The sequence below is a fragment of the Urocitellus parryii genome, chromosome 7, assembly GCF_045843805.1.
Source record: "Urocitellus parryii isolate mUroPar1 chromosome 7, mUroPar1.hap1, whole genome shotgun sequence".
Lineage (NCBI taxonomy): Eukaryota > Metazoa > Chordata > Mammalia > Rodentia > Sciuridae > Urocitellus > Urocitellus parryii.
Window position 1 is genome coordinate 81,035,582 of NC_135537.1, and position 21,582 is coordinate 81,057,163.

Consider the following 21,582-nt stretch of genomic DNA (forward strand, 5'->3'; position numbering starts at 1 on the left):
GGAGAGATCTGCTGTGCCAGGAGTCCCTGACTCAGTCAGGCTATGTGGGGACCCATAGCAATCCCCTAGCAGCCACCAATCAGCATGAGACAGGGAAATACCTGGGATGCCAGATGACCCTCCCAGTAGTTTATGGTGGTTGATAACATGTTGGGAAACCACCTAGTTCAGCACTACACCCCTCTTGGCTTAAACCAATCAGTTCAAACGAATCCCCCTCTTGTACTAACCAATCACCCCTACCCAACTTGTTCCCACCAGTGAATGTGTTAATCATGTTTTAGAGTTGTTTTATGATTTTCCCGAGGTGTGTGATGATTTGCTAAGAGATGCTGTGATGTATGTGAAGTCCCTGCCTTCTCCAAAGAATGTATAAAACTGCTGCAAACCCTGGGCTTGGGGCCTCTCAGCGTCACCAGTTGCTGTGTGCGCGCGTGGCAGAGGACCAAGCTAGCTCGCAATAAACACCTCTTTGCTGTTTACATCCATCTTGGTCTCTGGTGGTCTTTTGGGGGTCCTGAATTTGAGCATAACATTCTCACCAAATTGCCTAGTCTGGTTTACAATTTGCAGTCCTCGTAGTTTAATCTCCCAAATTGCTGGGATTACAAGTGTGGGCCACTGCAGTCAGCCCACGAGGCCCTGGCAATCAGGCTTTCTCTATATATAGATTTGGCTTTTATGGATGTTTCATTTCAATGGAATCATACAATATGTGACTTTTGAGGGTTTAACTTTTTTCACTTAGCATAATGTTTAAAAAAATTTTTTTTGAGTGGTACTCGGGATAGAGTCCAGGGCTTTATGCATTCTAAGCACTGAGCCAGATCTCCAGCCCTTAGTGTGGTATTTCTGAGGCCCAGACTAGCTTTGACTGGAGATCTCCCTGCCTTAGCCTCCCAAGGAGTGGCAGTTACAGATATGTGGTACTAGGCTCAGCTCTTCAACTTTTTGAGAAACTTCCAAAAAAAAAATTTTTTTTTTGTACTAGGGGTTGAAACTTAACCACTGAGCCATATCCCCAGTCCTTCTTCTTTTTTATTTATTTTGAGACAGGGTCTTTCTAAGTTGCTTAGGGCCTCGCTAAGTTGCTGAGGCTGGCTTTGAACTCAAGATCCTCCTGCCTCAGCCTCCTGAGCCACTGGGATTACAGGAGTGTGCTACCATGGCTGGCTGAGAAACTTCTAAATTGTTCTTTTTTTTTTTTTTTTTTTTTTTGGTAGAACAGCAGGGGCGATATTCAAAGCATAAAGTGAGCCACTGTTACATTTTCCCACTGTCAGCTTCCACGTTCCATCTATGAAAAAATGGGTGATGACATCTTCAAACTGTTTCCTGCTGAAAGGAGGTGAAGTTGGGGGAGTTAACCCAAATTCCTTGTTCTCCATCAGGTGGCATGTGGATAGTGAAGGGTATTTACCATCAGAGCAATCCAGTGGTCCACAGTGGCAGACAGCAGGTAAATGAACAAGACAAGGCATACAGAGGGCAGGAATCATGCTAAGACAACAATAAAGACAGGAAAGCAATACTTTTTTTGTGAATAATTAGCACAAAAGCAATTAGTATTTCAGCTAGTCTCTAAAAACCATTAGGACAATAACTCATAAGTTTATTAATGGGGATTAAGAAGATTTGTAGGTCTATGAGACCAGACTCAAATTAACTCAGGACAAATTTGCAACTCTTTGTGATCATTATAATTAGGCACTCCCACACAAGAAATCCTCCTTTATAGCCTCCAGATTTACTTACTTTTGTTAGGTCTGACAAAGTGTGCCTCTTAAGATTCATTTAAATAAACCATTGTTTTTCCTTTTAAATGTCTATGTAGGATTGTGCTCAGGCTACACTCTCCTGCTAGTGTTGAAGACCAAGCTGGTTAAAACTGACCTTGTTTCTATCTATTCTTAAGAGTTTGGGGCTGGGGATGTGGTTCAAGCAGTAGCGTGCTTGCCTGGCATGTGTGCATCCCAGGTTCGATCCTCAGCACCACATACAAAAAAAAAAAAAAAAAAAAAAACAAAGATGTTGTGTCCGTCAAAAACTAAACAAAAAAATAAATATTAAAAAATTCTCCCTCTCTCTCTCTCTCTCTCTCTTAAAAAAAAAAAAGAGTTAGATGACATTCCTCAGAGATCACTCTTGGGGACATGTGCAAAGCCTCTTGGCTCCTTTAGCTTCCCTTTACCAGTGGTGCCACCTGCCAGGAGGAGTTGGGGTCTGGCTGACCATATGTGGCTTCTCTTGGAAGCATCAGGGACATTTCCATCTCCAATGACTCTCCTCTTTGCAGAATGTGCACTGGTTAGCTTCTTGTTTTCTAGGGTCCTCTCAATCTCCCTGATCAGCAGATGAGGTGACTCATCAGAGTTGCAGGGCCCAGAGAGGGGTCCTGTTATTTTATTCTCTGGATCCTGGCTGACTTTAGAGGGCAAGGGATAAAATGTTGGCTGCTTTTCCTTGGCCCTTTTACTCTCTTGACTTTGATCTCCAAGTTTTTGGTTATTTATCTATTCATTTATCTATCTATCTATCTATCTATCTATCTATCTATTGTACTGGGGATTTGGTAGTGAACTCAGGGACACTCAACCACTGAGCCACATCCCCAGCCTTATTTTGTATTTTATTTAGAGACAGCGTGTCACTGAGTTGCTTAATGCCTCACTGAGTTGCTTAGTGCCTTGCCGTTGCGGAGGCTAGCTTTGAACTAGCAATCCTCCTGCCTCAGCCTCCCTAGCCACTGGGATTACAAGCAGGACCACTGGGCTCAATTTTTTGGTTTTAAATACCCTGCAAGCCAGGGTATTAATTTCTATAATTTTACAGTTACCCCTTTCATTTAATTGGGGTTAGGGGTAGTACTGGAAGTCAGCATCATAGCCTATCTTGTAGGTGATGTTTTATTTTCTGAATTAACCCAGATTTTTTTGAAGCAGTACCTGAAGGGTTATGAGACAGCTGCTGGGAAAAATTAGAAAGACAGTGCAATTCCAGCAAGTAGGGAGGGGAAATTGCCAAATGTTAACCTCTCCCAGTAAATTCTTTCCCCAAAACAACTGGCCTTGAAGGAAACAGGTGAATACTGAATTCTGGGCTCTAGCCTTTGACCTTCCCCCATTGCAAATTAGTCCTGAATGGAGGCACAGTAAATATCAAAACTCTGGGGAACTATGAGTCCCAGAGAAAGAAAAGCGGAAAAATAGGCAAGATTTGAATACTGATCCCTCAGGATCTGAGTTCCTCTCTCCCCAGGTAACAGTGAATTTCAGCATTTTTACAACTACCTTCCTGAGTTAAAGTTTTAACCTGCACAACTAGACCCTGACTGTCCAAACTGCAGGTCCACAGTTTCCAATGAGTAAACCACTGTCATTGTACCCTATAAAACTAAAATTCCCTCTGTAACTGATGGCCATTTTTGCATCCAGAAAATGAGCTCCTATGGTGCCTGAGTCCACAAATGAATAAGCAGCTTTGCTGAATCTGTTGTAGTCTGCATTTGTCATTTTTTAAAAATTATTTTTTTCTAATTTGTTAAACACGATGGCAGAATGCAATTCATTTCATATTAAACATATCGAGCACAATTTTTCAAGACACTGGTTGTTCACACCATTTGTGTCTTCATACATGTACTTAGGGTCATGATGTCTATCTCATTCCACCCTCATTCCTATCCACTTTCCCCTCCGGTCTCCTCCCTCCCCTTTGCCCTATCTAAAGTTCCTCCATTCCTCCCATGCTCCCCCCACCCCATTAGCCATTATGAGTCGGCATCCTCATATCAAAGAAAACATTTGGCCTTTGGTTTTTTGGGGATTGGCTTGCTTCACTTATCATAATATTTCCCAACTTCATCCATTTATCTGCAAATGCCATGATTTTATTCTCTTTTAGTGCTGAGTAATGTTCCCTTGTGTATATATACCAAAGTTTCCCTCTCCATTCATCTACTGAAGGGCATCTAGGTTGCTTCCATAGTTTAGCTATTGTGAATTGTGCTGCTATAAACATTGATGTGGCTGTGTCCCTGTAGAATGCTGTTTTTAAGTCCTTTGGGTATAAGCCGATGAGTGGCATAGCTGGGTCAAATGGTGGTTCCATTCCCAGCTTTCCAAGGAATCTCCATACTGCTTTCCAGATTGGCTGCACTAATTTGTAGTCCCACCACCAATGTATGAGTGTGCCTTTTCCCCCACATCCTCGCCAACATTTATTTTTGTTTGTATTCTTGATAGCTGCCATTCTGACTGGAGTGAGGTGAAATCTTAGAGTAGTTTTGATTGTATTTCTCTAATTGCTAGAGATGTTGAACATTTTTTCATATGATTGTTGATTGATTGTATATCCTCTTCTGAGAAGTGTCTATTCAGTTCCTTGGCCCATTTATTGATTGGGTTATTTGTTTTTTGGTGTTAAGGTTTTGGAGTGTTTTATATATCCTAAGATTAGTGTTCTATCTGATGTGCTTGTTGGTAAAGATTTGCTCCCATTCCGTAGGCTCTCTATTCATCTCACTGATTGTTTCCTTTGCTGAGAAGAAACTTTTTAGTTTGAATCCATCCCATTTATTGATTCTTGATTTTAATTCTTATGCTATAGGAGTCTTACTAAGGAAGTTGAGGCCTAAACTGACATGATGGAGATTCAGGCCTACTTTTTCTTCCATTAGGTGCAAGGTCTCTGACTTAATTCCTAGGTCCTTGATTCAGTTTGAGTTGAGTTTTGTGCATGGTGAGACAAAGGGGTTTAATTTCATTTTGCTACATGTAGATTTCCAGTTTTCCCAGCACCATTTGGTGAAGAGGCTATCTTTTCTCCAATGTACATTTCAGGTGCCTTTGTCTAATATAAGATAACTGTAGTTATGTGGGTTAGACTCTGTGTCCTCTCTTCTCTACCATTGGTCTACAGGTCTATTTTGGTGCCAATGCTGTGCTGTTTTTCTTACTATTGCTCTGTAGTATAATTTTTGCATCTGTCATTTTGCACTTACATTACCTCTTCAAAACACTAACAGGCAACAGTTATAAAGTTTATAAGGAAAATTCAAAATGAAGTTACAGATCAAAAACATATTCAGTTTGTGTAGTAGCTATGAACCAAGAAAAAATTATTTTTATAATCCTGAACCTTTACTTAGTTATATTATATCCCCTGTTTGAAATCACAGTAGTCTTTACAAGAAAGATCAAACTTTTGAACACACTTTAAATCAGCTGAAGTCTAGCCTATTTTGAAACCATTCTAACATGGAGTAAGGTGGGAGGCAGAGCCTTATCTTAGGTAAGGCGGGGCTCTTCACAAATAGCAGAATACAGCATTACATCTGGAACATGAATCAAAGAAAGACTAAGAGAGCTTTAACTTTCCTTTTATGGAAAAAGTGGGGCAGGGTGTTTTCATGTTTTACTATGTCACCTTTAAACAGATCAGGCTCTCCTTATCATCTTCTAAAAATGCATTAAATTCCAAATCCAGTATAATGAGTAACACAAAAAATATATATATATCACTTATTGACAACAGGTTACTTTATCCAACTATAAAACATGAAATGACATGAATAAATACCAACCAAATTTGTCATTTTTATACAAATCTAAGACTTCTGCTACACATAATTTTGGTTTGAGAACACCAACATGGCAAAGTGTTCTCTTAAGCTTTACATTTAACCAACTTTAACTTTTAAAATACAATTTAGAGTCCAAAGTGTATGGTAACAAAAATCTCAGGTCTGTAAGGGTTAACAGAAATCAAAGGATAGCCAGGCACGGTGGCACATACCTGTAATCCCATTGGCTTGGGAGGCTGAGTCAGGAGGATGAGAGTTCAAAGCCAGCCTCAGCAACAGCAGGGCACTAAGCAACTCAGTGAGACCCTGTCTCTAAATAAAATAAAATAGGGCTGGGGATGTGGCTCAGTAGTTGAGTGCCCCTGAGTTCAGTCCCCAGTATCAAAATCAAAATAAAAAATAAATAAAAGGATAGCTTTAAATCCCTTATAACTTTTAAAGCACAATTTAGGATTCAGAGTGTATAGTAACAACAATCACAAATCTGCATGCATTAAAAAAAATCAAAGGATAATCTTAAATCCCCTATATATTTAGGAAACAGTGTTAATTATCAGACATTGACTTAGTCAAAACAAGCAGATATAACGCTAGGTCTTTAAATGACACCCTGGCCCTTTTATGTCAGATAAAATGTGTAAAAGAGAGCATTTCTTGGTTATCTTGCCAGTAAACTCACATAAACTTTCATTTTATAAACTTTTACATAACACTTAGACAAGGCTTAGGCAGATATAATTCTCAGATGCATACATATTCCTAGTCACATATATTTAGGGTGTCAACTATATTGTTATACCCTAAATAATAGCTGTTTGTTAAGCCAGTTACAAAGTAATCATTTAACACTTTAAAACAGGTACAAACCCTAATTCTTTTAAGACTTAATTTCCCCAGGTAGTAAAACCTAACAAATACAAGAAAATAACTTGATAGAGAAGAGCAGATCAATGTTTCTGACTTTGACCCATATCAGTACATTAAAGTTTAAATAATTTTACATGACTGTGCTAATTACAGATAATTTAATCAGAAACACATTTTCTTGAGATTTATCTTCCACAAACCTTCTGCAACTTATGTGGACATTCACAACTTTACATCCTTAGTTTTGTCCTCTTTCATCTTGGACTTTCGCCAAGAATATTACTTTACCAGACAAAATACTTTCTCATCCAGAAACATTTCTTTTAACTTCTAATTTTCTGTACAAAGGTATTTTCATACCTATAACTTTCTTTTATCTTTTATCTAGTGTTGGACCTTTTCTTAAACTTATATTTTGAAACAGTCCTTATGAATGTCATCTGTGCATTTAATTTACACAAGAAATTTCATCTCAGGAGAGGGTTGGGCGACCCAGCACATACAAAAACTGTGTCTTGGGCTGGGGATGTGGCTCAAGCGGTAGCATGCTCGCCTGGCATGCGTGCGCCCCGGGTTCAATCCTCAGCACCACATACCAACAAAGATGTTATGTCTGCCGAAAACTAAGAAATAAATATTAAAAATTCTCTCTCTCTCTCTCTCTCTCTCTCTCTCTCTCTCTCTCTTTCTAAAAATAAATAAATAAATAAATAAATAAATAAATAAATAAATAAATAAAACAAAAACTGTGTCTTAATCTTTTATCTCCACGTAGCATTCAAGGGCTTAGGGCACAGGATATTTCTGAGCCTGACCAGTCTCCTTGTCATAACAATTGTTGTCATAACAACTATAAGTGAGTTTCCCACTGTCGTTTCTACCCAGAGGTTGTGCCTTTTGGCAACTTCAACTTAGTTCTTGATGGTTCAGAGCCCTTATTAAGCAACTGCATAAATGCCCGAACATACAAATCTCTTCCACCTACTTTACCTTTGACTGACCAATTTCAAAGTCGAGATTGTATAATAATCCAGAAAAACCATTCAAAGTCCAGATTGTGTTACAGTAAACCTATGCCGATAGGTGGCCCATTCAGCCAAGATTTCTCTGCTCAAGAGACTGGTAAAGTCAAGGCAGCATGGTCCATGTATTAAAGGGCCAGTAACACACCAAAAAAAAAAAAAAAAAAACAAACACAGACAAGAGTGGATCACTGAGACCAGGGATGACTGATGGGAAACTTTAAAACAGACATACTTACAAAGTTCTTTTACTTACTTAACCTTTGACAGACCAATTCCAACTTCATGATTGTACAATAATCCAGAAAGCTATTTAAAAGCCAGATTATTACAGTAAAACATTATCTTAGTGACTGGGGTTGTGGCTCAGTGGTAGAGCATTTGCCTAGCATGTATGAGGCACCGGGTTCAATTCTCAGCACTGCATATAAATAAATGAATAAAATAAAGGTCCACCAACAACTAAAAAAATATTTTTAAAATTTATCTTAGAATTATACCTGTATACCCTTTCTTCATCTTAACTTTACCTCTGACAGACCAGCTCCAATTGCAAGATTGTTCAGAGAGAGACAACCAGAGAGGAGCCCAAAATGATGGCCAACAGATGGGAACCTTGAAATTGACCATCCAAGATCTTTCCCAAAAGACTGTCTATAGAATCAATGCAGTACCGGCCGTGTCTTAAGAGGGGCACTAATAGATACAACAAAACAGACAACCAGGGGAAATTCCCAAGCCGAAGGCCAACACACAGATGAGAATCTAGAACAGATCAAAAGCGAGTGACTATCCCTAGGTTCTCCAGTCCCACTTTACTATGACTCTTACATCAGAGGCACCACAGATGTCTCCAGAAAGAAGGACCAGATAATCCCATGAAGAGGAATTGGGTGTGAGAAATCAAGGTTTCTTGGTGTGCACACTGGGGAATCGATCAAATGGCCAAAGTTGTCATGACTTTTCTTGAGTTCAGTTTCCTTTTTCTCAAAGTGGACCAGTCAGGGAGAGAAGCTGGGAGTTCCCTGAAGCAGGAGCTCCTGGCAGCTGCTGGGAGAGGAAATAGCTCCTCTAGTTCTACCTGAGGCCAACTCCCTTGTCTCTCCAGAAGAGCTCTCGAAGCTCTCAACAAGTTTGCCAGCACCTTGAATCCTCAGCATGGAAGTGGGGTTCCTCGGAGAGCCAGACCTGCCCAAGAATGCTGGAATGGGGGCTGCTGGTTGGGTCCCACTCGGGTTACCAGATTTGTTACCGAAAGCTCGGTCCTTGTCCCTGATGCCAACGCAATAACGAGAACACGGTTTTGAGAAAAAGGAAAAAGAAGGTCTATTGCTTTGCTAGCAAAAGGAGAAATACACTCTAAATTGTTATTTGCAGCAGCTGCACCATTTTATATTCCTACCAGCAAGGTGGGACACATCCAAGAAAATATTTCTTTTTCTTCTTCCTTTTTTAAATATTCTAAAATTGTATTTCATTGTGATTTTGTACTTCACCAATGACTACTGATGTTGAACACCTTTTGATGTGCTTTCTGGGTGGTTCGGATATCCTTTTTTTTTTTTTTTTTTGGAGAAATGCCTAGTCAAATCCTTTGTCTGTCGTATAATTGAATTGTTTATCTTTTTGTGGTTGAGTTCTAGGAGTTTTTAAAGATCACTGAGCCCTGGTCTCAGTGATCCACTCTCGTCTGTGTTTTTTTGGTGTGTTACTGGCCCTTTAATACATGGACCATGCTGCCTTGACCATGCAGAGAAATCTTGGCTGAATGGGCCACCTATCGGCAGAAGCCTATAGGTTTGCTGTAACACAATCTGGACTTTGAATGGTTTTTCTGGATTATTATACAATCTCGACTTTGAAATTGGTCTTGACCTTTATCAATAAAATATGGTTTTCACATACTTTCTCCCATTCACTGGCTTCAATTTTCAGCAACTCAACTGTGTCTTTTGATGCCCAAAAGTTTTAATTTTGATGATGTCCAATTTATTTTCTTCTTTTGCTGCTTGTGATTTTGATGTCACATCTAAGAATCTCTGCCCAAAGTGAGGTTCATGAAGGATTCTTTTCCCCTGAGTTCAGGAGTGTTATTAACTCTTACAGTTATGTCTTTCATCCATTTGAGTTGAATTTTTGTAGGTGTGTGATGTAGAAATCCAAATTAAATTTTTTTTTGCATGTGGGTATCTAGTTATCCCAATTGCATTTGTCAAAAAAGCCTATTCTTTTCTTGTTGGATGGTATTAGCACCATCACTGAACATCAGTCATCCATTGAATCAGATTTATTTCTTGAGCCTCAGTTCTATAATTCTATCCCATTGACCCATATGTTATCTTTATACCAGTTCCATGATATGTTGTTTACTATGTCTGTGTAGTAAATGTTGAAGCCAGAAAGTGTGAGCCCTCCATGTTTTCAAGGATTTTTTCAAGATTATTTTGATATTTAGGCCCATTATAATTATGCAAGTATTTGTGGATCAGCTTTTCTAGTTTTGCAAAAAAGGGCCATTAGGATTTTGAGAAGGATTGCGTTGACTCTGTGTATCACTTTGGGCAGTATTGTCATTTTAAAAATACTCAGTCTTCCAATCTTTGAACATTGAATTTCCTTCCATTTGATTAGGACCTTTTTATTACTTTCAGTAATATTTTTAGACTCTTTTTTTTTTCTTCAGTGCTGTGGGTTGAACCAGGGTTTCATGCATGCTAGGCAAGTGCTCTACCACTGAACTGTACTCCCTAAGCTCCTGTTTTGTACTTTTTGGTGAAAAAATTTTGCACTTCTTTGGATAAATTTGTTCCTAAATATTTTGTTTTTCTTGATGCTTTTGTAAGTGAAATTTATTTTAATTTTCCCTTTCAAATTGTTCATTGTAAATATACAAAAATACAAATGATTTTACATGTTGAACTTTTTTTCTGTTCCTGCCTCTTTGCTGATTTCATGTATTTATCTCTAATAGATTATTTTTTTTAAAGAGAGAGAGAGAGAGAGAGAGAGAGAGAGAGAGAGAGAGAGAGAGAATTTTTCAATATTTATTTTTTAGTTCTCGGCAGACACACATCTTTATTTTTATGTGGTGCTGAGGAACCCAGCGCCCTGCACATGCCAGGCGAGCGTGCTACCGCTTGAGCCACATCCCTAGCCCTCTAATAGATTTTTAATAATTTTTCCTACAATGTCCTCTGAAATAGATGTACTTCTGCCTTTACATTGGTTTGCTATTTCTTTTTTCTTGCCTAATTGTTTTACCTAGGATTTTTGTCTTCTTCCTGATCTTGGATGAACCACTTTTGTCTTTCACCATCGAGTATGATGTTAGTTGTTAGTGTTAATTACAGATTTTTTTCTTTTATTTATTCATTAATTTTTTCTTTTTGTGTGTGTGTGTGTTATGGGGGAATTGAACCCTGGGAAGGCCGGGCCAGTGACCTACATCATATTTTTAACTCAGAGTACAGCTAAGTTGCCAGGGCTGGTCTTGAACTAGTGATCTTCCTGCCTCAACTTTCCAAATTGCTGAGATTATAAGGATGCATCACACTGTATCTGACTAGTTACGATTTTTTCATAGGTGTTGATGAAGTTCCCTTCTATTCCTATTTTGTTGAGTGCTTCTTTTTTCAATTAAGAAAGTATGTTAGAATTTGTCAAATTATTTTATCAATTGTGATAACCATCACGGGGTTTCCCCCCTTCATTTTGTTAATGAGTTATATTATCCCCCCCCCCAGTACTGGGGATTGAACTCAGACATACTTTACCACTGAGTTACATCTCAGACCTTTTTGTTTTTTATTTTGAGACAAGGTCTTGGTAAGCTGCTGAGGCTGGTCTCGAACCTGCAACCCTCCTGTCTCAGCATCATGAGTCACTGGGATAGAGAAGAGCTCCACTGCACCCAATAACTGGATTTTTTGCAGACAGCACTTTTCTTTCCTAGGATAAATCCCACTTGGTCAATATATATAATCTGTACAAAAGGTGGCTGGCCTTTATTTCCTAGGGGTTTTTAAAATTCCTGTCTGTATATTTATAAAGATATTAGTCTGAAAATTTTCTTTCTTATTTAATATAATGCTCTGTAAACATCCATTAAGTTTAGTTAATAAAGTGTTCTTCAAGTCCTTTGTTATCTGGGTATCAGGGTAATATTGGCTTCATAAAATGTGTTAGAAAGTGTACCCTCCTCTTCTTTTTGGAAAAAAAAATTTTGAGAATTTAATTTTTTTATCTTTTAAATTTTTAGAACAGAGTCATGCTAAGTTACTTAGGTCCTCACTAAGTTGCTGAGGCTGGCCTCGAACTTGAGAACCTCCTGCCTCAGCCTCCTGAGTCACTGGGGTTACAGGTGTGCACCACCACACCCAGCTTCATATAGTCTTTCTGTTCCTTCTTTCTTTTCTCTGTCTAGTCTCTACTGTTTGTGGACCTTCCTGATGGTATCCACAGGTACTTTTGTGTCAATCCTTTCTTTTTATGTCCCTCTGACTTCATGATTCCAATCATCTTACATTTAAGTTTGCTAATTATTTCTCATGCCTTTTCAAACCTGTGGTTATAACCCCTTAGTGAGTTTCCTATCTCATTTTAGCTCCAGAATTTCTACTTGGTTCTTTTGAGAATTAATTAATCCCCCCCCCACACTTTTTTTTTTCTTTTTCCAGTACTGGGAATTGAACCCAGGGCCTTTCACATGCTAGGCTACTATCTACCTTTGAACTATATCTCTAGTCATTTATATTTTGAGACAGGGTCTCACTAAGTTGCCCAGACTGGTCTCCAACTTTCAATCCTCCTGCCTCAGGATCTTGAGTTGCTAGAGTTACGGTCTCTGTGTCACTGAGCCTGACCATCACAGTAGGCTTTATGTATTTATTTATTATTTTTTAGTTGTAGGTAGGCACAATGCCTTTATTTTTATTTATTTTTATGTGGTGCTGAACCTCATGCCTCACCCATGCTAGGTGAGCACTTTACCACTGAGCCACAACCCCAACCCCTACAGCAGGCTTTTAATAAAACACAGGTTTTAACAGAATGAGGAATAAGTAACTCCACTACCCACTCCTTTTATTCTTCTGGCTCTTGTTCTCTCTTTTCCTAACTCAGATATTTGAAATAATACTTTCTTGAAAGTCCATGTTTATGGATATAAAAATTTAATAAATATAAACTTCATTATTGTTACACGAAACACAGGAGAGTAAGCTATACAGTTAAAATTAGCCCTAGTAGAGAAAGTATACCAAAGTATTTCATATAGTAGTTGAAAATAATCTGAAGAGGGCGCTGAATTCAACAAAGTTTCCTCACCTCCTGACACTCAGTTTTAAGTGTTGCTAGATCTACTCCAAAATATTTTACATTTTCAGCTTTCAATTTAGTGGAGAGCCATTTTTGTGCAGCGTGAAGTGTACAAACAGGATTCTCAAGAAGAGAGCTGGTTCCTCTGTGTCATGAAAGAGCAAAGAGACTGCACTGATTTTCTAACCCTGACAATACTTAATGACACTAGAGTACATTCCCAAGCATTTTCAGCCCCCTGAATCTCTAAACACTCAGGTACGTAGAAAGTCCACAGGGAGTGAACTTCATGGGACAGCTCTACTGTACCCCATGTGAGACTGCTCTGCGGATATGAGGGACGAGAGTTGTGCCCAGAATGCTTCCTGACTAGATTCTTTTGACTTGTGCACTGAGGTCAACAGAGATGTCAGAAGGCTCAAGGGATCTCTTGAAATAGATCCCTAGCAGGGAGAAATTACTAGAAGACTTTTCATTTATTTTGAATGCATTAATAGTGGACTTGAGATACAGGAAGTGGAGAGAGTCTCAAATGGATTGCAAACAACTGTCACGAAAAGGAAGAAAATCCTTAAACCCCAAAGGGATCATGAAGTAGTGGTGAACAAGCCTGTACCCTTTCCAAGTACAGCCCTAACCACCCAGGGATATGTGACCTCTTTCAGGGCATTTCAATATATGTCATTATATTGTAAACTCAACTGAGTCTAATAAACATAATATTAATATACAGGGTCTCTGATATCAGAATTAGTAGATCATATCAATGAAAATGTTTACCAATTTTTTATGAGAATATGGTTATCCTGTATAAACATTTATTATGTGTTCCTTAATAGGTTACAGATAGAATCTTAATGATGCTTCTATTGTTTCCTAAATAAAGAGCCAAGAAATTTGTTCCAGACCTTTTTCTCAGAGTGCATGAGCCTACATTATATGCATCCTTAACCTCAATAGTTAATTAATTGTAACATAAACATCATGTACCCTCAGTAATCCTTTTTTTTTTTACCCTCGGTAATTCTAATGCAATATTTGTCCCTTTTCAGAAAACCCACTAAATATCCCATAATGCATTTTTAGGAATTAGCAGCTGGTGTTCTGACACAACACCCGTTGAAAAACTCAAGCAAAGGATGCAAAATGGAGGGTAGATCTCCATCAGAACAATGATTTAAAAATGGATTTGACCAGAAATATTTGCCTCAGGAACAAACCCCATCCTGTTTTTTTTTTTTTTTTTTTTTTTGAGATGGTATGTGTGTGTGTCTAACTATGCTGCCAGATTTGGTCTGGGATTCTGGGCTCAAGTGATCTTTTCGCCTCAGCTTACAGAATAGCTGGGACTACAAGTGCATGCCACCTCGCCCGGATTTTACTTCAACTTTTCACGCATTCATTTTACAACATAAGAAGCAATAACAACTTAATACCCCATTACAACTACTGGAGTAGAACTTATCTTTCTCCCAAATGGGACCAGTACTATAGATCAAGAGCACCTCTTGAATTTAATAGGGAAATGAGTCTGGAACTGGAAAGAGGGCTAAAGCAAGAGAGCACCACAAGGTGGCACTGTTTCAGTAGACCTGCAAAAAACCCGACAGCGCCCAGGGAGCTCTCAGGAAGCCCCCAGGGAGCGCTAGTGCTTTGGGGGCTTGGGAAGGGCGGCAGGCCCTCTGCTCCAAGGAAGGACTGAATTTAGGATGGTTGGTGGTCCAGACGTGGCGTTGTGACCGCACTCTCCTATCGGCTCTGCTATTATGAATGGTATCGAGGAGGTCCTGCTGTCCCCAGGAAGCATCGGTTGCATGGCTGAGCCTCTGTCCCTAGGGCCAGCTGGGCCCCAGGATCTCCGAGCAAGGCGGCTAGAGCGGGCCCCAAATTCCCTGAAACGTGGGTGATGAGAAGCAGCCTCCCTCTGCGCGCTTGCGCTTGCTGCGCGCCACCAGAGTGGCTAAAAATGAGTTCCTGCGCCTCATTTCCCCAGCGTGGGTCTCCACATCTGGGCCCTCGGCGTGGGCGCCTGGGTGAGGGTCTCTTGCGCCAATCCGAAGCCGGAGACCCTTGGAGACCTTTGGCCGCACGAAGCCCTACCGCCCGGTTCTCTCTTCTCTGGAGACCAGAGGCGACCCAGGATGAACACAATCCGGGGCCAAGTCCTGGTTTTAATTTTACTCCCAGTGGCGAGGAACTAGGAAGCTCCAAACCCCACAAACAGGAAGGAGGGAAGGCCCTGGAGAGCGGGCAGTAGGAGGGCGATTCCCAGCAGCGCGACTCGGGATGGGCCAGGGGCGGGGGCGGGGGCAGAAACGCGCATCCCATCCCCCACGTGCCGGCGAGAGGGTCCCGGGAACGCGACCGGGTTGTTGGAGCAGCCGGGAGAGGGGCACGCCAGCGGACAGCTGGGGGACGGCGCCGGGGCCGGGGGCCAGGGGCGGAGGCTCCCCCAGGGCCCCCGCCCATCGCCCCCGCGGCCCCGGGGCGCCCTCGCTGTGCCGTAGCCGGGGCGGGGCGTGCGCGTCAGCCCCGGCTAGAAAAGGCGGCGGGGTCGGCCCAGCGAGGTGACAGCAGCACTTAGACGCCAAGTCTGGCCCGACGCCGCCATGAGCGCCGCGCTCTTCAGCCTGGACGGCCCAGCGCGCGGCGCGCCCTGGCCCGCGGAGCCCGCGCCCTTCTACGAGCCAGGCCGGGCGGGCAAGCCGGTACGCGGGGCCGAGCCCGGGGCCCTGGGGGAGCCGGGCGCCGCCGCCCCTGCCATGTACGACGACGAGAGCGCCATCGACTTCAGCGCCTACATCGACTCCATGGCAGCCGTGCCCACCTTGGAGCTGTGCCACGACGAGCTCTTCGCGGACCTCTTCAACAGCAACCATAAGGCGGGCGGCGCGGGCGGCGCGGGCGGCGCGGGCGGCCTGGAGCTACTGCCCGGCGGCCCCGCGCGGCCGCCCGGCCCGGGCCCCGCTGTCCCGCGCCCGCTCAAGCGGGAACCTGACTGGGGCGACAGTGACGCGCCCGGCTCGTTGCTGCCCGCGCAGGTGGCCGCGTGCGCGCAGACGGTGGTGAGCCTGGCGACCTCCGCGCAACCCACACCGCCCACGTCTCCGGAGCCGCCGCGAAGCAGCCCGGGTCCGAGCCCGGCGCCCGGTCCTGCCCGAGAAAAAGGCTCCGGCAAGAGGGGCCCCGACCGCGGCAGCCCGGAGTACCGACAGCGACGCGAGCGCAACAACATCGCGGTGCGCAAGAGTCGCGACAAGGCCAAGCGACGCAACCAGGAGATGCAGCAGAAGCTGGTGGAGTTGTCGGCGGAGAACGAGAAACTGCACCAGCGCGTGGAGCAGCTCACGCGGGACCTGGCCGGCCTCCGGCAGTTCTTCAAACAGCTGCCCAGCCCGTCCTTCCTGTCGTCCGCCGGGGCCGCCGACTGCCGGTAACGCGCGGCCAGGGCCGGGAGAGACTCACCAACGACCGATACCTCAGAATCTACGGGCCCGGAGTGGAGCGCGCCCCAGCCCGGCGCCGCGAGAGTCGCCCGGCGCCTGCTGCAGTTTCTTTGGGACATGTGAGTGAAAGGAAGCTACAGCCTGGACTTACAGTCACTGAACTGCGAGAGAAGCTATACGTGTTTATTTTCCCTTAAATTATTTTTATAATGGTAGCTTTTTCTACATCTTACTCTTATTGAAGCAGCTAAGGTACATTTGTAAAAAAACAAAAACCCTTTCAAACAAAACCTTTGTATTGTAGATAAGAGGAAAAGACTGAGCATGATCACTTTTTATATTAATTTTTACAACATTTGTAAGAATAAAGAAGCATTTAAAATCGCCCCTGCTTCATATATTCGCAATGACTACAGCACACCCGTGCGCCAGGACCCTAAACGGGGCGTGCCAGATCTAGCCTGAGGTGAGCACCTGAGGGCCTTGGGACCAGGTGTGTTTTTCTCTTGGGGGATGGAGCTTCTTAGACAAGAGGGTCAGCTTGCTTTTCGAACATGCCAGAGACTACTTCCACACGTTTTCTTTAGCTTGCCTAAAATACGTCTGGCATGACTAAGCGCGCCCAAGGCTAGCAGCTCTCCAATGGAAGATGCTCTCCCCAAAGCACCTAGACCTGGGTTGGGGCTGGCTGATTTGGGGGCCCCGCTGATAACATCACTAACTCTAGATTGCGGATGAGGGATAGAGGAGGCCTTAAGTGATCCGGAAATTTGTTTGGTTCCTCTTCGGCTTTCCTGGGACTTTGCTTTCACTTTCCCGAGTCTTCAGGACCACAGAGGAGTGTAGACTTTCAAAGTGTGTATAAGGACGAAATAGTCTTGCAGTAGATACAAAGGCAGTCCTCAAGTTATTTTAAACTGGCTATTTTGTTAGCAATTGTAATGTTTCAAGGCTTAATCCAAACAAAGCCATCTGCTTTTTTTCCTAAGAAAACTGGTTATTTGGCACCTTTTCTTGTCTAAGAACTGGGCAAGTTAAGTGTATATTATGTAATTAATTAACCATGGTTTGTCGTCATGTTGAGGAAGAAAACAAAATCTTTAGCATCCAAAGATAATTCATGGCTTTATGTGTATTAAATCTGTGCTAACAAAGTGAATGATGATAAGCGACTGCTCTAAATCTGCGTGATCTTTGCTCCTGTCACAGTGCAATTACCCAGCTTAATCCAACAGGTCATGTGGTGGAGTGAGCTTCTCATATCTCTACTCAGTATACAACTTTATCAATATATATAACTTATTTATAGTTCATGGATAACATTTTAACCTCTGACATAGTTTCCCAGGACTTTTCCCCAAAAAACACTGAACTGCAAAATGCTTAGATTGGACATTTATTGTATCAGAACAGTAATATCACAATGTGGGACAAAATTTTAAGCTTCACAAGGTATTTTTCTTTGGGGAAATGAAAACATACAAGGAAAAGATGACAAATCATAAAATTTTGAATACTATTAAGCTATAATTGTACAAAATATTTATGTCCAATATTATTGCCTAACATATATACAAAATGAAGGTCTCAGGTTTATTAAAGCTCTAGAAACATTCCTAAATTTGTGGAAAGATAATAAAAAAGCCATAGAAAAGATCTTTTATAGTTTACAAAACCATCTTACATTTGTCCCAGAAAAATCGTGTTTCATTTTAAGATCATAAAATAATTCACTCTGTCCATAGTTAACAAATAACTACAAAACTCAGTCCCCACCCCCACCCTTGCAGCCACATTGCAAAGTTCACAAATCCAGTGGCAACTGCTGGCCTTCAGCAGAGTTTCCTCCTGTACTCAGAAGCTCAATTTCCTCCAATCCAATGAAGTTAGTTGGGTGGGTGGTTATGGACTGGACAAAACAACTTAACAGCCCCACCTCCTTTCCGAGGACACTCTTTACTTCATAAGTCTGCAGTGATAAAGGCATGCTGGTTAGAGCAAATAGAGCCAGCCCTGCACGTTTTGTTCCCAGCAACACAGAACAGAACAGGCCCTTTCCCCAGTCCCAGGACCTTCTGTCCTCAAATGGTGAGAAGAGTTGGGTGGGGGGTGCTGCTGTAAAAGCCCCCTTTATTATGGCAAATGAAGGAACTATTTTATTCTGATAACTTAATTCTGTTTTTATACAAGGAACATTTAATACATCTCATGTTTCTTAGTGTATGCTGTGATAAGCTGGCCAAGGGAAGGAATGAGGGACAAGACTTGCAAAGGATCTGCCTGTGCTTCAGCTGGACAGGCAGGCTGGGGCTCAGAGCTGTCTCCACTTCCTTTGGGACACTTCCCCAATCTAGCAACACTTCCGGTCAAAGGATTTCCTGGAACTATGCCCCAAGCTTCCCTCCTCAACAGGATCCTATTTCTTCTTAAATTACACTATGCTAAACACCTCCTCCTGTGTTGTAGTAATGGGACTAAGCTTTTTCTTCACATGCTTAATCTCAGGCAAATTTCCTTTTGATAAGAATTCTGCACAGGGTAACCAGGGTCCCCAACCCTGGCTTGGTCTCCATAGATCAAACTGTAGATCATTTATGGTTAGAGAGTAGGGCAGAAAATAAAAGCTTAAAAGTCTTGGGATAAATGAGATCTTTGGACTTCTGGGAGACACTTGCACAGGAATATTGTGGGCACTCCTCTCCACTGTGCAAGGCACCTGATAAATTTCTACAACTTTCTGTTTCCTTCATTAAGCTGTAACAACCCAGGAGATCAAGTCTGGAGAGGGCAGACAATGTAGCCAAAGCAGACTAAATCTGTGGCTACTTGTGCCCTCCCATCAAGTGGGTGGTCTTACTACCCTCATTCTGAGGCTGGGCTGGTTTCAGTGACTGGCTTCTCCTTACAGTGAAGAGGCACAGCCCAGCCTGCCTGTCCAGCTGAAGCACAGGCAGATCCTCTGCAAGTAACATCCCAATGGCAGTTAGGAAAAGTACCCAGCCTCTGCCTATCTTTGTTAGGGCCAGACACATGCTGTGAGAGAGAGTGGTCAGAACCCTGGCTGGGGACTGAAGGAGGTTTCAGCAACCGTGGCCCTGCTTGAGACATCAGGTGATACTAGTGGGGCAGAAACTGTCCTGTCTGAGCTACAAGTATCCATGCAGAATAAATGTTGAAGTCACTAAACATTGAGATGATTTATTTTGTAGCAATAAGTATCAGAATCATTCTGGGATATGAACACCACTGATGCCAACTCATTATGATTCTATTATTTTCCCACCTATAAACCAAGCTTGATGAAAAATACCTAGCCTACTACTTATATGTGCTCTGTTCTTTTTCTTTCTTTTTTTAAAAAAAATTATATATGTATATGTACAAACCCACACCTACACACACCCCCACATTTTAGTTGTCGATGGACCTTTATCTTATTCATTTGCTGAGAATCAAACCCAGTGCTTCACATATGCTAGGCAAGTGCTCCACCACTGAGTCACAATCCCAGCGGGGCCCCCACCCCCACTTTTTTTCCTTTTTGGAAGTACTGGGGTTTGAACCAAGGTGTACTCTACTACTGAGCTACATCCCCAGCCCTTTTTATTTTGTGACAGGGTTTTACTAAGTTGCCAGGGCTGCCTTTAAGCTTGGTATCCTCCTTCCTCAGCTTCCTGAGTAGCTGAGATCACAGGCATGTGCCACTGTGCCCAGTCTTACTGTGCTTTGTAAGAAGTTTTGGCTTCTTTAGCAAAATAAGTTAGAATAATGTCTCAATTGGTGGTCACTGGAGTGATTGGGAGAGTATAAGTTGCTGGTCAAGGCAGAAAGACAAGAAATTAATAATGGAGGTTCTGGCTTTCCTATAGGCTCAACTGTAGCATGGACAATAAGTTCATGGCCCACTCATTCACTCACTCATTGTAGTTTACTATGAGCTTCTGGTCTGGAGGAAGGGTACCAAGCAATAGAGAAAGATGGTCACCAAACAGTACTGGGAGGAGGGTGGCAGGACAGTTAGATACTTCTCTGGAGTCTCTTAAAAATTTTAGCCTTGCTTGTTGGTGTAAGCAGGAAGGAGATAGCCTAGGCATTCCTATACTCCTTTGGAGCAAATACACATAATTTTGACTTTAAAAAAGTCAATAAAAAATCCTTTCTATTTAAAGTGTTAGGTTTGTCTTATATCACCCATAAATGGAGCTTAAATTATAAATTTTTTTATATTTGGGGAAAGTGAACATGGTGAGGTTAAAACAACTGTAATGGCCAACTCACATGCACTATTCATATGAATGTGTATCTGCATATGTACAAATTGTTTATGTGTGTGTGTGTGTGTGTGTATTTTTTGGGGGGGATTGAATCTAGGGACACTCAACTACTGGGCCTCATAACATGAGTTACTTAGTGCCTCATCATTGCTGAGGCTGGCTCTGAACTCAACGATCCTCCTGCCTTAGCCTCTCGAGCCACTGGGAGTAGAGGCGTGTGCCACTGCACCAGGCTGTATACCTATTTTTAAATGGCACAATATATGTGTTCCCTTAACTTTTCCTTTTCTGAAACTTAAGGGAATGAACTCCTGAATTCCACATAAATATAATGTTATCATTGAGAAATGATATGTACAGTGACAACCAATTCTATTGTTTTCACATCTGGAGCTTGACTACATTAAACTGAAGGTATAAAATTTACCACTCATGTAACCTTACTAGAAACAGTACATTTGCTCCAGGGAATGGAATTATGGTTCTTATGGAAAGCCCTAATTTGACACTTTAGATTTTGGTGGATGTGCATTCTTACCAGGAAACGGACAAAATCCAGACTGGGTAATTTGCAGCTCATGTCCTTGCATAGGCCTTTTGATAACTTCTTCAATTAGCTACTTTCCAGGATAGATGTAAAGGTCCAAAAGTTGGGGGTAGGGTGAAGAGCCTCCTAAAATGTGTACCTCCAGGCTTGGAAAGTTCCCTTGCTCTGATGGTGTGGGCTCTGAAGTCAGCATCCACAAATACCTAGTGCAGTGATCACCCTGTGCCCCTTTGCACACATATGCATACACATACAACCACAGCACTCAAGCAAACATGTACACAAGTACTTGCACATACACGCTCACATGTGCACGAAGGCACACCTGTCCTCTTGAGCTCTTTTTAAATAGAATTTTATCTATGGGAACATTCTAGTTGAGAAGTTAAATGTATGGGAGGGACAAGGTGCCTCAGCCAGTAGGAAAGCCAAGTGAAGGAGGGAGGAACTGCCAGGGCTTCTTGGCCTTGGAGTCCCTAAAGAGGGTAGGGTTTACCAGGCAACATGAAGTGCTGCCCATTGCTAG

At 42.2% G+C, this 21,582-nt stretch overlaps 2 protein-coding genes and 1 long non-coding RNA gene across 4 annotated transcripts in view; 2 read left to right on the forward strand and 1 right to left on the reverse strand.

Moving 5' to 3' along the window:
* Positions 1 to 15,308: 15,308 nt before the first annotated feature.
* Cebpd (CCAAT enhancer binding protein delta) lies at positions 15,309 to 16,321 on the forward strand. The gene has a single exon (XM_026395188.2). The coding sequence runs from the start codon at positions 15,399 to 15,401 to the stop codon at positions 16,224 to 16,226; it is 828 nt and encodes a 275-aa protein (XP_026250973.1). The 5' UTR covers positions 15,309 to 15,398; the 3' UTR covers positions 16,227 to 16,321.
* A 304-nt stretch (positions 16,322 to 16,625) lies between these two features.
* The window catches only part of LOC144255712 (uncharacterized), a 35,012-nt gene continuing 30,055 nt past the window's right edge, over positions 16,626 to 21,582 (forward strand). The window contains exon 1 of the long non-coding RNA XR_013343897.1: positions 16,626 to 16,701. This is a non-coding gene — a long non-coding RNA (uncharacterized LOC144255712). The remainder of the gene's footprint in view (positions 16,702 to 21,582) is intronic.
* The window catches only part of Spidr (scaffold protein involved in DNA repair), a 392,656-nt gene continuing 387,766 nt past the window's right edge, over positions 16,693 to 21,582 (reverse strand). For both annotated transcript variants that reach the window (XM_026395186.2, XM_026395187.2), the window contains one exon: positions 16,693 to 18,204. In XM_026395186.2, the coding sequence (XP_026250971.1) occupies positions 18,040 to 18,204 (165 nt within the window). In that variant the 3' untranslated portion in view covers positions 16,693 to 18,039. The remainder of the gene's footprint in view (positions 18,205 to 21,582) is intronic.

Excerpts from the sequence above, each read along its gene's own strand:
- Cebpd (XM_026395188.2), top strand. The coding sequence starts at position 15,399 with ATGAGCGCCGCGCTCTTCAGCCTGGACGGCCCAGCGCGCGGCGCGCCC.